Source organism: Cygnus atratus, chromosome 3, assembly GCF_013377495.2.
Source record: "Cygnus atratus isolate AKBS03 ecotype Queensland, Australia chromosome 3, CAtr_DNAZoo_HiC_assembly, whole genome shotgun sequence".
Taxonomy (NCBI): domain Eukaryota; kingdom Metazoa; phylum Chordata; class Aves; order Anseriformes; family Anatidae; genus Cygnus; species Cygnus atratus.
The window spans coordinates 87,019,702-87,036,109 of record NC_066364.1 but is presented as its reverse complement, the minus strand read 5'-3'; the positions used below and the strand labels follow the sequence as shown (position 1 = coordinate 87,036,109).

Sequence of the window (16,408 nt, the reverse complement as noted above, 5' to 3'; positions counted from 1 at the left end):
TTTAGGTAAATAAAAATCTCCTTATGTCTTATAAAGCAACAAAATTTCCAGGTGGCAACAGTCCAGTGTCTGAATGCTTCTGTGGATTGGTAGAACGTTTGGGAAAATATGATCACGAGATGGACAGTATTTTCCAAAGCCTGTTCACTTTTTTTCCTAGGGCTACATCGTTTTTTTTAAGGACATGAGTTAGACGCCCGAACCAAATGTGGGATGATAGAAGAAAAATTGGGACGAAATACAAATTTTGAATTTTTCTTCAGTTTTGCATCTTTTCCTTTACATTTTATTGCACCAACTAGATAGTTTACAAATAAATTCTTCTCAAGAAAACACCTTTGCTTGCTGTTACTGAAGTTCATATAACTAGTTTTAATGGATACGATGTTTCTGAAATTGTAGTTTACAGCTACAGTTGTACAGTTTACAGCTACATTTGAAATATTTTAAATATTTCAAATGCACTACGTGAAAGTCATCTTAACATTTTTTTCTTCAGTTCTTTATGAGATACTCAGACAACTTTTAATAAGTTTTTAGGATAGCAACTGACATTTATACCAAATTGAAAAGAAAAAAAATAGCTGTACTTCCATTAGCAACCTGTTTCCACGCTGCAATCAGGGAAGTCACAAAACAATTTCAGAACAGTAACTTAAAAATAACAAGAGACCTATCCACTCCCAAAATAGAACTAAAAACTACAAAATTTGGAGGTTTGCTTGTTTACTATGATACAATGCTCTGGTAACGTGAATTGTGAAATCAAATATAAGGAAAAGGAGAACTGAATACTGACCCACTGTTCTTTTTGCAGAGCCAATTGAGATAAAAAGTTTTTAATTTCATTATCGTTTTGAAAATTTGCAGTACATGAGAACTTTGACATAAAGATGACTGACTGCTCGTGTGTTCAGTGGGCAAATGCCAAGGGATGAGGCTACTGTCAGTAAGAATCGTCTGGCACATACGCTGTAATAGCACTCGCTCCTTTTTCTTCCAGGAGGTGGAAGGAGAGCATTAGGGAGATGAGTAATTAAACTGATTACTCCTTTTCTGCCAGTCACCGCTTTTAATTGGAAAGTCCCATGTTAAGAGTTTATGAAGGAAAGTAAATTGTTCTAAAAATAGCACCTTACAATCACATTGGGGGGGTCAGGGCAGATAGAGAGACCAGGCAATGATTCATACTATTTTTACACAGTACCACTCAATTCTCAATTTTAATAATGCTTGTAACCCATTATGCTGTAATTCACTTCCTATTATGCCTTATTGCTTAAGCAGATAAAAAAGCACTCACAAAGCTATGTTTGTTACTGATAAATTTTAAATTTTACTCACTACCAAGTAGAAGCTGTGATGCCTTCACACTCCCCACCTTTTTTTTTTTTTTTTTAAGCAAACAATTCCTTAGTATTACAGGGAAAACACACATTTTCCAGACCGAAATGATTTTTACATATTTAAGTTGGGAGAAAATTTTGCTTGCTTTATACCACCAGAATCACAAAGAAATAGGGAATCTACACATCAGAGATTTTACTTTCTGTCCTACATTAAAAGTGCCCATTACTGGGCATGAAAACAGTAAATGGACAATATGTGGATTTCAGGGTTTAGCATTATTAATCCTTCATATCTGATCATTTTAAATTTATTTTGGATTACCACCCCTCATTTTAGTAGCTTTGTAAGCGAGAAGGACTACAGTCTTTTACTGACAACTGTTTTGTAGTTATTGGTGATTGTGACTCACTGTGAGGGATATAAGGATGCTGTTCAATAAATGATGAATACAGGACAGACCTGGATTACTGGGACTAAAAAATACACAAGCCAAGAACAACTATGATTTATTCACGCATTTCTAAAATAACTTGCAAAAAATACTGGTTCTAAGTTCTTTTATAAGAGCAGCATAAATTCCCATGCCGTAATAAAATCTTTAGTCAGTAAGGATTACAGTCCCAGAAGAATGAAAAACTCTCAAAATCTTTTCCTAAAATGGAAATTCCTTCCCAAAGGCTTAAAAATATCTTTGATAGAGGCTGAATTTTTACAGCAAAGCAAAGTCATTTTTGATGATGTAACATTCCTTCCATTTACCCAAAATATGCATGTCAAATGAATTTGTCTAGAATGCCAACAATTCCCACATGTTCAGTTCATTTCATCTGGCCTTCAGGTTAGACAGCCTCCATAACTATTCTAATGCATTTATGGAGATAAGGCACAGAACTTTTAGGAATTTCACAGCAACATTCTTTTAAGACTGTATCATCGTAATCTCTCTCTGGGACTAGTGTAACCTCTTGGTATAGTCATTAAAAATGCAAATAATTCCATAGAACCCACTCACCCCCCAAGTAGCCACCCACCTCCCCCTCCAAAACCCAGCTTTTCCCTAGGTTAGATTTATGGAGGTAATTAGTTTTTAGATGAATAATCTCTTTTAAATAAAAGCACATACTCCTCAAGCAACTTGAAGAATATCAGCTGCATAGCCATCTGGCACTTCAATTTTACCTGTTCTTAGTTTATTGAATTTTTATAGCCTGATCATCATCACAGGCACTGATCTTTTACATAAAAACAATAAAAATTGGGTTAATTTTAAACAAAACCACCTTATATTATCCATCTTGCAGCAAATGTCACACATAGGAATAATTTCCATATTTAAATTAATTATATTTCAATCGATCCCACCTTTTTTCCTATGTTTTAGACAGATACCATCAAATGTAATCTATTCAATCATAGTTATGCAAAATATTATGCCACAAGATTTTCTTGACAGATTTTTCAGTTAATCTTTAGAACCTTTGAGTAAATGAGCATGGAGTTCTACAACAATTCTAATTTATTTTTAATTAAATATTAAATTGGTTAAGGACATAAGCAGGAGTAGGTATAGCTCCAATCTAAATATAAAGGAATAGCTAGCCTTTTTACATACAGTGGTGTAATTGATAAGGGGGCTGCAAGTTTCACTTCCTTGATCCTTTCTACTAACAATTTTATAGAAAAAAATGGATGCACATTTTTTTCCATTTCTTCCCAGACAGAACCTAAAGCTCTCACACAAGAAAATTGTGCATTTTGTGTCATTTTGTTTACTCAGCAGAACCAGACAGGCCAAACCTTTCTACATCTATACATGGAATTTTAAACAAAGTTACAAGTGCAGCAATCTGATCTTTGGGACTCCAGAGAATAGATTCTGAAAGGATAATTTTAAGATCTCTATACTGATTGAATCCTTGATATTTCTGTTTTCTTTTCTACTTATTTTCTGTGGTGACAACAGTTCCAAAAGTGACTTTTAAATGCAACTCACATGGAACAGATGTAGACTAGTGGCATAAAATGACTTCATCATATAAACATGCAGACTTCTTTATAAGTGTATAGCAACCCCAAAGATGTATTCACCACCACACCAACTAATTTTAGGAGTCCTATAACAGACACAACTAGACCTAGGATTTGATAGACTGATGAAATACAACAAGGAAGGACTGTAATACTACAGCTGCTCAGACACTCATATTAAGGACGACATTGTAACTGGATGGTATGTTTCTCTTCCTTCTTCCAAGCTATGCTAATTCTTAAGACAAACCTTTAAGAAGTCAAGAATTTTCAAAATACATTTCTTTATTTGGACACATTAAAAAAAGAAAAAAGTTAGTTTGGTCCAACCAATCAACTTCCACAAACTGTACAAGCAAACTTACCTGTCAGATTAATCTGCAGTTTTGTTATGTCTTTGGCTGTACTGAAGCACTGTTTAGCTTTTTTGTACTCATAGTAATACAAAAATGTATAGGCACACTCAAGATTGAACTGAACTGCTAAGTGACAGCCTTCACTGCCTGTGAAGAAAGCTTCTGCTTCTGCCACTGCAAACCAAGAAAAAGAAAAGCTATTAGGATACAGTCCAGGAGAATTTTAAAATTACATGTAAAATACCAGCAGAGGAAGCCTGTTATGCTTAAAGCAAACCTCCACACATTTATAAACACACACTCAAGTGTATAAAAGGTATGTCCATTTAAAAAAAAAAAAAAGCTTTAAAAAGTCTTTTATCTCAGAACCACTATTAGAGTAAGAAAAAACAAAAGTTTAATATTCTTTTATACTTTACAGTAAAGCTGAGTTGGAATATTGCTCTTGAAATAAATATCCAACTCAAATCTTGAATCTGCATAGGAACTCAATAGAAAACCTTTGCCTGCAATCACATTCTCATCTTCATCTGACAGTCTCAAGAACAGCATGTGCCATAGAAATCCATGTCAATATAAGTCATTTCTTGTCCTTCTCCACTCACTGTAGTTACATAAAAACTCCCATCCCACAAAGATATTTTAAAATTGATGCTGTGGGCCAGCAAAACACATAATTAGAAACATACTTTGTTTTATACACGTCTGGGCAAGAGTAAATAGCTCAGGTGATCTCTCCTCTAACAACTGCTGGTGAATATTCACACATCTTAGAGTCCACCAAGGTAATGTCTGAAAGAAAATAAGGATAGTTCAAGTGAACAACAAATACAGGTTTATTTTTTTTAATAAAAAAGTGGCTTTAAAATATAGACTTACTAATCTACTAGATGGTCATTTCTAGAAAAAAATAAAACCAACTAAAATAACTGGTTTATGTAAAAAGTGGGCAGTGACCTAGCGTAAAGATGAAGATATTCAAGCAGCTCTACAGTGCTCTAACAGAGTTTGATGGGCTTTGCTTCTGTTAATTTCTCTGCCTGTTCTCTGAACCCAGCAAATCTTTATGACCACAATCTGGTAAGAAACTTTGTGAACAGGAGATAAAAGAAATACCTGTGTGTACTTATTTTGGACCAGCCACTTGCTACTTTGTTTTCATAACTCCGAATTCTTGTAACAGAAAAAGACAATAAATAAATAAAAAGCTGTTCCCTACTTCTCTTCTTTCACGTCATATTCATGATTTTAATAAACAGCCATGATTTCACTCTTCAGTAATCTTTCCAGTCTGAAGACTCCTAGACTAGTTAGTCACTTTTCATGTGGAAGCCATCCAGTACAGTATCTCTGGCCATCCGGTGTTGCCCTTCTATGCAACTTTTCCTGTTCAGCCAAATCTTTTCATATCTCTTTATGTAAGGGTAGGAAGGAGACCGCTAAGTGCTCGTGAGAATGTCTTACAATCACAATTAAAATTATTAATGTTTGTATGTGGAATCTGAGAAAGACAAATACTTCAGTGATCTAAGCAATCATTCTACAGCAGAGCTAGATCACAGCTTAGAAAGTAATTCATTTTAGAAAGCTGTATACACAAAACATAAGCTCCCCAGCTTATCTTATCCCTGCCTATCTGCACCAGATGGAAATGCATGGAAAAGCTCATGGATAACAGTCTATTCTCAAAATTATACTTAAGATAATCATCTGTGAACATAGGGCACACCTCTACATAGGCTCTAACGATTGCTAGCTATTTTGCTACTGTTAGCACTCCAATCATTTTTGTCAAAACAGACATAAAAGTGCTGTTCAAAGGCACCTATCTTCTGAACTTTTTATACAAGTATGCTTACATCCATCAGACCTAAAGGCTGAACATAATTCAAGTAAAATCATCTAAACCAATCACATGTAGTTGACTGTAATGTCCCTAGAACGGAACCATCAAAAAGAATAATAGTATATATTTCAAAATGCAATGAAAGATGATTTCTGATATCAAGCTGAATAGAATAAAAGCACACAATCAAAAGACTTTGCAAAAAAGGTCAAATCCCAGTATTTCATCACTTACTTAGAAACCTAAACGCAACTGAAGTTTCAAATGACTTCAGTTTAAATTTATATAATGAAGTACTTATCTCCCATGCAACTGAGTACCCAGCTCAATGATACAATTTCCTGAGGCCTGATGCCTGCCACTCAAAAATCTTAGAATCACAGAATGAGTTTATAAAGTTTCAGGTAAGCCACCTGAGCTCTGCATAGTATTTAATTAGCAATGTTATTTTTTGGAATCCAAGTTAAGAATACTTTTTGATTACCGTCAAACATTTAAGATGCTATAGACAGTAACATTTTTTAAATATAACAGGCCTAACGGGCCTTTACTAACGCTTTAGATAATAGATTTCAGGGTGTTTTATCCTACTCTAAATTAATTTGCACTAAACTTAAAAAGCAAAGTTATTATGAAACTTTCCTTTGAATTTGGATGAAATGAGAAAGAATGAATTAAGCTTTAATTGTTACACTGACCTGCTGATAAAAGTACTTTTTATCAGTAACTGCCATTAGATTACCATCCAAACTTAACGTAACCACAAGTAATTGAACCTCCACTGGCAGAAGGAAGCCCCCAATTATGTCAGTCTGGGGGGAGGCAGCAAGGGAATTCTCTATACCAGGTACATTTTCTCCCTCCCTGACTGACCCAATTGTTGAAATTCAACAGCATTCATCTGTGAATAACAGAGAAAACGATGGAAGAGCTTGGCTTCCAGAAATGCAGTACAGCCAACATCTCCCACACAGTTTAATTCATCACAAAGACACAGCTGGGAATAGATGTTGTCAGCCAAGCATAAAAAGGGACCATGTGGCATTTTGATCTCCAGCCAACTTCTGTTCAACTGGAATGCAATAGAGAAGATGCTGCTGTTAAAAGTCACCCAGTTCCAAAGAGTCCTGCTACTAAACTACAAAGGAAGTAATGTCAAAAACCCTCTCAAGAAGAGACTCATATCTCCCTGATTATAATGTACGAACACAACAGAGAATTAAGGCAATCTCTGCATGGATGCCTGTAGGAGAGGTTGAAGACAATAAAAAAAGCAAAAGAGGACTTTCTTGGCATCCAGAATTCATATGGTAGCAGTTAATGACATCCCAAAGCTTGTCAAAAAGGCCACAGTGCATGTATGATGCATTACTTTATAGGGCATTTAAGGTGTCGGTCCTGCCCCCCTCCCTCCTTCAAAAATGCTACGAAGTATGTGCCTTTTTAAAAGTTGCTTTCTATTCAATTTTCTAATTTTTAAAAAAAATGAAAGGATCTTCCTTTCTGGAGAAGACAGTGAGAAAATAGTTTAAGAAAGTGATACTTGTGTTTAACTGTAATCACTTTGTCTGAATTGTTTCTTACAAGAACGAACCTCAGAGCTGCAGAAAAAGAAATGGAAGAAGCTATACTGACTTAATAAGGTATGAAAAAAAGAACAAGAGAACCAATTAATGAGTATCTGGCAGTCATAATCATTGGTCACATGCTTCTTACCTGAAGAGATGCAAGTTTGTGTCTTGAATTCACAAGGATTATCCTAGCTATAAGCAGCAAGATAGGATGAGAAGTCAAGGTATAGACCGATTCAGCATCTAGAACCAGCATCTTCAAAATTGCTGCATGCAGCATTTTGGGCTGAAAGAACAAGAAAAGTGGGAATGTTCAGGAAACATGAATAAGTTTATGAACAAAATCATAGAATTAGGAAAAACAGCTACTCACATACATAAGGTTAAAAAAAGTCTGCTCAAAACAAAGCAAAAAACCCATATCAATATATGTCTTTGAATCCCAACTGTTTACCAAGTCATGGTAAATTCTGCCTTGCCTCTCACTGGCCAGATACATCTTATCAATGTGATTGGAAATACTCAGATTTCCTCTCACTTGAAATGCATATGTCCAGTTAATGTTACCAAATACATTCTAGTAATATCCTCCCCTTGATCTAAGGAGAAAAACTTCTGATAAACCAAAGCCATTCCACTTGTCATCACAGAAGTAAATAAATTTATTAAATTAATCCTACAACACTCAAATGCACTAGATATTCCTCCTGTGATGTCAAAATGTGTTATCTTCTTTCCCCAGAGATAGCTTCCTTTCGGAGTGGCATCAGAGTAGCAATATTAGAACCATTTTTCCCTTTGTCCTAATAACAAAGACCTCTCCTTTAGATCTCGTTTTAGGTGTTTTCCTGTGATGTTCCCTACAGTAATTCTTTTCTTAATGGGCTTGAGGTAGCTTTCCAGGAAACCTGTCTCTCAGTGATGATGGTCAGGTGACAATCATGATGATGGTCAGGTGACAATCATCTATTCTTTTCCTTTTAATCCACTGAAAGCATTCAAACGGTTTATGTTCAGACTAGAGCAGATGTCAGTTCATCAGTTGACTCCTCATTCTCAAATGCCAAGTTTCCTTTGCAAACTGAAAAAATGAATGCTTTTGTTTTCAGTTTGTATGAAAGGGGCAAGAAAAGGGAATGGACGGAAACAGAAGATGAGACAGTCAAGTGACAGTTTGCACTGAAGTCACTTGCCTGAGAAAGATTTTTATTCAGTCTATGCAAACAAGATAGAAGTCATTTTAATCACATCACAATGTTTCAAACAAAACCAGTAATGTAATTACTAAGTTCTCTGGAACTCTTTTCAAGCCCTTTACCAACAGATTACATTAAAGACAAAAGTTATTAAACCACATTATTTCCCTAGTTCACTTTTTAATGATTGCTGCTTCTCTTTATGGCAATTTTCAAGCTTTTTTCCTGATTTCCTTAGGTTTGTTCATTATTTACCATGTATTAACATTGAAAATACTCCTACTTAGTAGGCAATGACTAAGGACTTTACATTATTCACCCAAAATGTAATTCTTACCTGGCATCACTTCAATTATCAATCCTACCATTGAAAACAAAGTTTATTTCCGAGTGGTTTGTCAGACCATTGTAAAGAAAAAATGGCCATGTAGAAAGACATTAGATCCATCCCACCTCTAGTGATCCAGAAAGGAACAGCTTTACCAACATCTCTAACTACTCTGATTTTGAGAAGTTACGACTCCGTGCTTCTGAAGATTCATTTTGAAAACACAGGTATAACAGGAGACTTCATAGAGTTTTCAGTTTAACTTAAACTTGTTTCCCTATCGTCCTTTCTGAGTTCACTCTTCAAAGTAAACAACGTTGAAATAATCAATGGGAAAGCAAAGAAGTTATAAGCTTTGTTATAGAACCATTTTCTAAAACACATTTGATATGCTATAGTAATCTACCCTCATTTAAGCACTGCAGCAAACTATTAATCTCACATTCTCATTTCAAAGCCTTTCACTGGAGAGCTCAGTCCAGCTAATGTAACATTAATAGGAATATAACGAAGGAGAGAAGAGGGAGAGAGATGTCACAGCCTAGTAAATAAGCCAACAAGTCTCAGAGCGAAAGAATTGATACCTTCTATCTTAACAAATCCATGTTCTTTTCCATAAAGCAAATACCATACAAGGAAGCAAACATTCTCTTTACTAAGAAAGCCTAAATCAACATTCGTTCTTTTAACTTGTGCTTTAAGGCTGCATTATCATTGCAGATTTCTATCAACACAATTTACTATCCTAAGCTAGTCTTTAAGGTAGGGAACAGCTACATATGAAAGAGGTAGATTTTCAAGTTTTTACAGTTTCAAGGGCTGAAAAGACTGGACTGAAATTCACAAAAATCCTTAAAACATTGGCTAAGAGAAAAAAGAAATTTAGAGCTTATCTTCTTGTGTCTAAGCACTTAAATTAGACATTTTCCATATTTATCTCATGTAACTAAAAAAATCCCGTATCTCAAAATGGACACAACCAAAATTTGCTAACACAATGTTCCAGACCTAATAAACCTGGGTTATATTGTGAGTCTTTCTATTCTTCACCAGACCTCCACTCAAAACCTATGATTATTTTACTCAGAAATGTGTGCATATATAAGTACAGAAACATATACCGGAGTTTATGAACATATGCTCAGAAATATCTGAGATTATAATCCAGGTTTTTTTGAATCTGCATGTGGTTCCATTTGACCACCTCTGGGCTAAATACAGACAAATGTATTTATGCACTCTAAATACATATGCTTCAATCTCTGTCCGAAGTACAGATAATGCATTCAACTTACAAAAAGTCAGTTAACATTTCCCATTAAGTAACTGCTACTAAAGCCCTACATCAGCTTCAAGCTGGACAGTACTCTTGGCTATTACAGCTTCCACAGTATTTCAAAAGTATTTCCCAGCACAACCGTTACCAGCTGAGTAATGGCAATAGAAAACTTCTTATGCCATTCCAGCTCAATGGCTGTGAGAATACAGAGTATAAGAAATTTAGTTTAGGGGCTTCATGCTCTTTTCTTGCTAATGGTAATGATTACAGGCAAAGTGAGCATTTGGTACACTTTTATTTTTGTTTCAGAGACAGCTCACTCTGAACTGGCCCTTCTAGTCTTTCTTCATCCCTTTCTCAGTCTTGGGGATGCTTCACCTAAATCTTAAAAAGGTAAGCGCAGACATACACAAAGGTAGAAAAAGACAAAGTAAATGGCATGGGATGGATTAATAAAAAAGGAGGGGAAAAAAAGCAAACAAATTATCAAATAATGAACCTGTATGAAGCTACTAAGTGTAACATACTGGGCTTCTCAGATTTTAAATAGTACAAAGACTCCTGCACAGCTTGGCAACTGGCAAAGCTGAAGTTATATATCTTCCAGAATAATGGAAGATGTACTCAGGTTGCTAGTGGAAGATTTGGTCCTTCAGAACAGAATTCACCCTTTAATCCAGACGTCTTTTGGGGATAGAAAATTTGTTTTTGCTTGCAACTGCTTCTCTCCAACTTTCTGCAAAGGAAATAATGAGATTATGGTGCAGGCTGTCTCCAGTTTCATTAACCAAATGAGCAACACGTAAATGACGCAGAGCTGAGCTGCAGACTGAAGATGATAAAGGTAAGCTAGCACAAGTAAGTCTTCACTGAGTGCACCACATGTAGGAGTACTTAGTTAGGAATGTTCTTGCTTGTATTCCCTGTAAGGTCTGACTTTGCTGAGGTGTTAAAGAAGGGATAATTTTCCAATGGCAGCATTAAGAATTATTTCTTTTACATATACACAACAAGGGAATGTACTGCAAGTTTGTAGGCTACTTCAGCAGACTCCCTCTGCTTACAAGACTGACTCCGCGTTTACCTTTTACCATCCCTCCTTATATACCCCACAAGAGGGAGAGGTTTGTCAGAATCTTCAGTGTACATCATGCTGGTCACTGGTATTCAAACGGCACATGAGTTAACCTAAGGTTCATCTCTCATCTTTATGCCAGTTCATGCTAACGGAAGCAAAGAATACAGGTCTGGATCACAAAGAACTCCCAACAGTTCCAGTTAATAAAATTTACAAGGATAAGGGATCATACTGGATTTGAGACAGTAGTGCTACACAGCACATCGGTATTTTTCATATGAATTATGAACATGGCTATTGGTATCAACAGAAGCCTGGTGATAGTTCAGTCTTCCAACAAAAGGATCATATCACGCATAAAAGAAGCGCTAATACAAACATAAGGAGAAAGTTACTCAAATGCATTTCAAAACTCATTATTTGGAACCAAGCTGGAAGTTACAAAAAGGCCAGCAGGAGCTGTTGATAAACGTATTTGGAGGACTCCTACCAGTTATTTACAAGTATTATCTATTAGCATATTAGGATCTCCTTCCAGATGGAGTTTCTAGCTGTTACAAATATATCCTACTCGTGAATATGAAATCAGATGACAAACAATACTCTGTAACTCTGAAACTTAAGGCAGGATAAACACACTGCAACCTAAACAGCTCTGCACCTTCCATTCCCTTACCTGCACAGAGACAGCGACAGTACTTCAAGACACAAGGAGCCTATCTCACTTACTGTAAAATCATAAAAATGTTTTAGCCTAATCCCAGCAAGTTTGAAGACAGAACTGATAATCCATTTAATTTAAATACAGGCTTTTTTGTTTGTTTTTAATCTTGCTTTAACATAAGTCACTTACCATAAAAAAACCTCAGTGAGACTATTTAAATGGAATGATAAAGTCCTGAAGGAATTTTAGAAAACTCAGTCACCTAAGAACTAAAACACTAGCTGCTTTTCTGTTTAGAAATTACTGAACTGTTTGTCTGCGTGGACTCTTAAAACGAAAGCACAGAACAGTTCTTCAGGACATAAAATGGAACCCTAATGGAGCACATGAATTTAACCATAACTTATGAAGAAGTAAGGCTGGAATCAATTTGGGGGATGGGAAATTAAGTACACATACTCATGAATATTTTTCATGGAAGACATCCAAGAGGCACCAACTAGCAACTCATCTAAATCAGGCTATTTTATGATTTGCTCTTCACTGAAATTAATTATATTCTTATGCAGTCTTAACGCACTCATAAGAAAGTAAAATTAATGATGCATTCAGCAGTTATCCGAGGGCAGAAATGAAACTATGTCACTGACCTGGAGGAGAAACTTTCAAGGGACAGAAGTAGCAGCACTTATATAGCCTGAAAGGCATAAAGTTAAGACTAATCCAATAAAGTGTTCTTAAAATAAGAATAAGTTTTGCAAATATTCCTGAAATAAATGAGACATTGGAAGGATGAAGGTTAGTGAGATTACTTAGAGCAGGCTAAGAGAAAGATGACAACATTATTTATTTATTTTTAACCTTGACATGGGAAAAAGATCATTTTAGTCTGAAAAATGGAAAGCTTATTAAAAAAGAATTTATACCAGTATTGATGACAGAATATGAAAGATTACATTAGAAATGGAGAAAATGAGAGCCGTATTTTTAACCCACTTTTTTTTTTTTGAGTATCTGCGCATGCGAGAAAGAAAAGCTGGATTAAAAGAAGCACAAAAATGTCAGTTTATTGAGATGTTTGTTTTTATGAAGTGTTTATATACTAAGAATCCTTGAAAATAAAAGTATATACATAAAAATAATTCAAAGCATATGAAACCTTTTGAATTAAGATGTTTAACAAAAGAAAACTGGATATATATTTTAGCACAACTGTTTAGTGTTCTTGGAAAAAACTTTTCAGATGCTATAGATAGCAGTAGTATACATAAAACTAAACTTCTTTTGCCTGAATGCAAAACTAGTTAAACCTTCCAGCTAACACAGTCTGATGCAGTACTCATTAGAAATTAACAATGCTCATGTCTGTTTTCCTTTATCATCTCCTGCTGATTTAGATTCTGGAATACCACCTCTGCATATGCAAACATCTGTCAATGCATTGCATTCACAGCCATAAGACAAACTAAACAGGAGACATACATTCCCTTATTCAACAGATAATTAGCATCTCATTCATCCATTAATATAGACAATAAATGGAATGGTTGACAGAAGTAATGAACATTGTATTTTATAGGTCTGAACTCCTTATAGTCTGACAGCAATGCTATGACTACCATCTTGGGCTGCAGCCTGCGTGAATACACTAACAGACATTTAAAATTCTTCAGTAAACAGAACTCACAAATAAGCACATTATAATATTGAGCACATTAGCTTATATTATAAACATAAAATTATAATATTAAAGATCATAAACAGATAAGGAGAATGGAAGAAATTAGTTTATATTTCTTTTCAGTTGAAAATTGAACACTTTCTTTTCCTAAGAAATAGTATGCTTTAATATTTCTGCTCATTTCTTACCGGCACAGGTTTAGTATACTTGCTTTCCACTGTTCCTTCTTATTTAGCCATTAGAAGACCAGATTTTAATTTCCGTTCTCAAAAACCAAGCAAAAAAAATAAGCCTATAGATATACACACCATGCAATCTCTACAATATACCATAATGATAACCATCTACGTTAAAAAAAAAGGGACAGACACTGTATCTGAACTAAGTAATTCAGAAATGCAGCCTTTCAAAGGAAACTATGGCAGGACTTCATGAGTTATGTTATTCCTGCAAAAACAGACCACAGTAATGTAACAGACACAAAGGTTTTATGTAGAGCTTTTTATCTACTTGTCAAACTTCCCCTCATTCCACAATTAACAGCATTTACACTGCTCATGTGAACTGCTAATTCCACGATTCACTTGGCATCATCCATGAGCCTAGCAGGATACTAGCATACAGATCTACTGTCCTCTTAGTGCCTACCAGATAGTCTGCTATATGCAAGTTATCCATCTTCTACCTTGCTCCAAGGAAAATTTCTAAGCCATTTACAAGTATTTTTCTCTGATCCAACTAAGAACACATTCCAAAACAAATAGCTTATCGACATCAAACGTCCTTCAAGCAGATGCTGCTGCACAATAAATATCTTCCATATCCAAAAACAACATTTCCAGCAAGAAATCTATTAAGTTGAAGTAGACAAACATTAGCTACTTCTAGAATAGTGCTTTAAAAACTTACACAGTTGATGATGCTTGCAACAGCAGCCTGCATGATCAACGCTCAAGGAAATTAATTCTAACCCTGGACCTCATAGACATGTATTCTCTGGATAAGTGGGTTATTCACGAATAGAAGTGGCGACTGTAAAAGGACAGCTTATTACAGCTCAAGCATACCTCACAGAATTTCTGCAACAATGCAGATGGCAAAAAGTCCTGCAGCTGTAACTGAATGGGAGGCCCAGTCCAATTGCTTTGAACGAAGAGCTGCAAACTGCCCACACCAAGTAGAAACATCAGCCTCTGCCTGCAATACAGATAAGAAAAACAATTAGCAATAGATCATTTTTTTAATTAGGACTACAAGATCTGATTAATTTTCACACCAGTTCAAAACATTCAGCCTTAAAAATCCCCCCCTCTCAGTAGGAAAATATAATTAGTATAAAATTCAAAAATGCTCATGGGAAACTGAAAGGTTTGGAAATATGATGGTTGTAACAAATGACAAACATTTTGGAAACAAAGTTAAATCATGTGTTTTAAAATTTAAGGCTGTGCCTATTAGATACGAGAGGGAGATTAGCATAGGATGAAGATTATCGCTGTTTGCCAACCAGACAGTTGTATTTTCTTATATCTAAACTTCAACATTTTCAAAGAAAAGTTGCTGCATTAGCATACATTCCAAAGCAGCATATTTATTGTTGCTTTTACACAGCTCCTTAATTTCACTCCCTGTGAGAACAAAACAATTAAACAAGCGTCATAAAGTTTAGAAGTATCACCTCAGAGCTAGTTTGGATAATTCGGCAGCAAATGCTATCTCATTCAATCATGCTTTTTCATTGCAAACATAGTATTTTATTTAAAGATGGAATTACAAGACTTTGTTGCCTTCCTGGAACTGTGTATAAAATTTTCTTATTTACAAGATTTTACTCATCTAATACCCTTATGATACTATTTCTTTATGCACCTACAGTAATAACCTATGTGGCCTGCAGAAAGCAGGGCAAAATCCCTAAGAATTTAATGGCTGATTTAACAGGTGTAGATTTTTAGGAAACTTACACAATTTTTTGGTTTGTTTTAGGATTCTTTTGGGATTTGTAACCTTACTGGGTTATAATCAGTCATATGCCAACACGGGCCTTGTTACATACCACATATATAACATGCCTCCTACCTACAGTAATGTTCTAACTGTACTAGTCTAATATAAGAACTGGCATTTTAAGGAGCTCAGTGGAAAAAAATTTGTCATCCTTTTGCTGTGAAACATGGACTTAAAGCTGCAAGAGTCCTCCAAATGGAAACAAAGGGATAAAGCATTATACAACTCCAAAAAACAAAGTCAAATAGAAAAAGCCACACAGAAGCAGCTGGTGGGCAAGAATGTGACAGAAGATGTAGAACAATGGTGTGGAGTGCATGAATCCAAAAAAAAAAAAAAAAAAAAAGAAACCCCAGAGCCTTCAGGAGTGTTAGCGAGCAAGGACTGGTATAAAGAGTTCTTGTCAAACAATTAGATTTTATAGTTGTCATTATTCAGCTGGTAACTATCTACCTCCAAATAGTATTTGAATGTGTATCTCAGGTTACCGCTAAACTTCCAATCAACTCAAAAACAAAGCAGTGACAATTACTGCACACTAAATTATTAACATTAGGCACAAAACAATCACACATGCACTATTTATTCTGTTATACGCTTCAAAGCTTCTAAAAGGAAAGATAACATACAGAATAATCAATTGCAACATTGCAGTTCAACAGCTTACAGTCTTTCAAAGACTCATTTGCATTATTTTATCATTTACTCTATTTTTATTAATCCTACAACCAAAATATGTATTTTTTAAGAACTTTATTGAAATATTTCTATGGCAGGCAAAGTTGCTTGATGTCTAGATGCTTTTGTAACCATGCAGAAGGGCTCTGCAAATTATATGCAATTCCATTACTTTGGCTGCGATTCTCTTTCCACTGGCTGATTTGTATTTGTCATCATCAGTTGTTTTTTGTTGTTGCTGTCTTCATTTTCAGACTAGTGACCAACTTCCAGTCCCCTTAACACTCATTCTGTATCAGAATGCTGCTTCTAAGCTCTAATCCCTGCAAATAAGGCTAGCGTCCCT

The 16,408-nt window shown here is 35.2% G+C and overlaps 1 protein-coding gene across 2 annotated transcripts in view; it reads right to left on the bottom strand.

Annotated features, from left to right (window-relative positions):
* The window catches only part of TTC27 (tetratricopeptide repeat domain 27), a 109,750-nt gene that overhangs the window by 87,045 nt on the left and 6,297 nt on the right, over positions 1-16,408 (bottom strand). For both annotated transcript variants that reach the window (XM_035564946.2, XM_035564954.2), the window contains exons 3-6: positions 14,445-14,574; positions 7,297-7,437; positions 4,424-4,526; positions 3,744-3,908 (exon numbers count right to left, since the gene is read on the bottom strand). In XM_035564946.2, the coding sequence (XP_035420839.1) occupies positions 3,744-3,908; positions 4,424-4,526; positions 7,297-7,437; positions 14,445-14,574 (539 nt within the window). The remainder of the gene's footprint in view (positions 1-3,743; positions 3,909-4,423; positions 4,527-7,296; positions 7,438-14,444; positions 14,575-16,408) is intronic.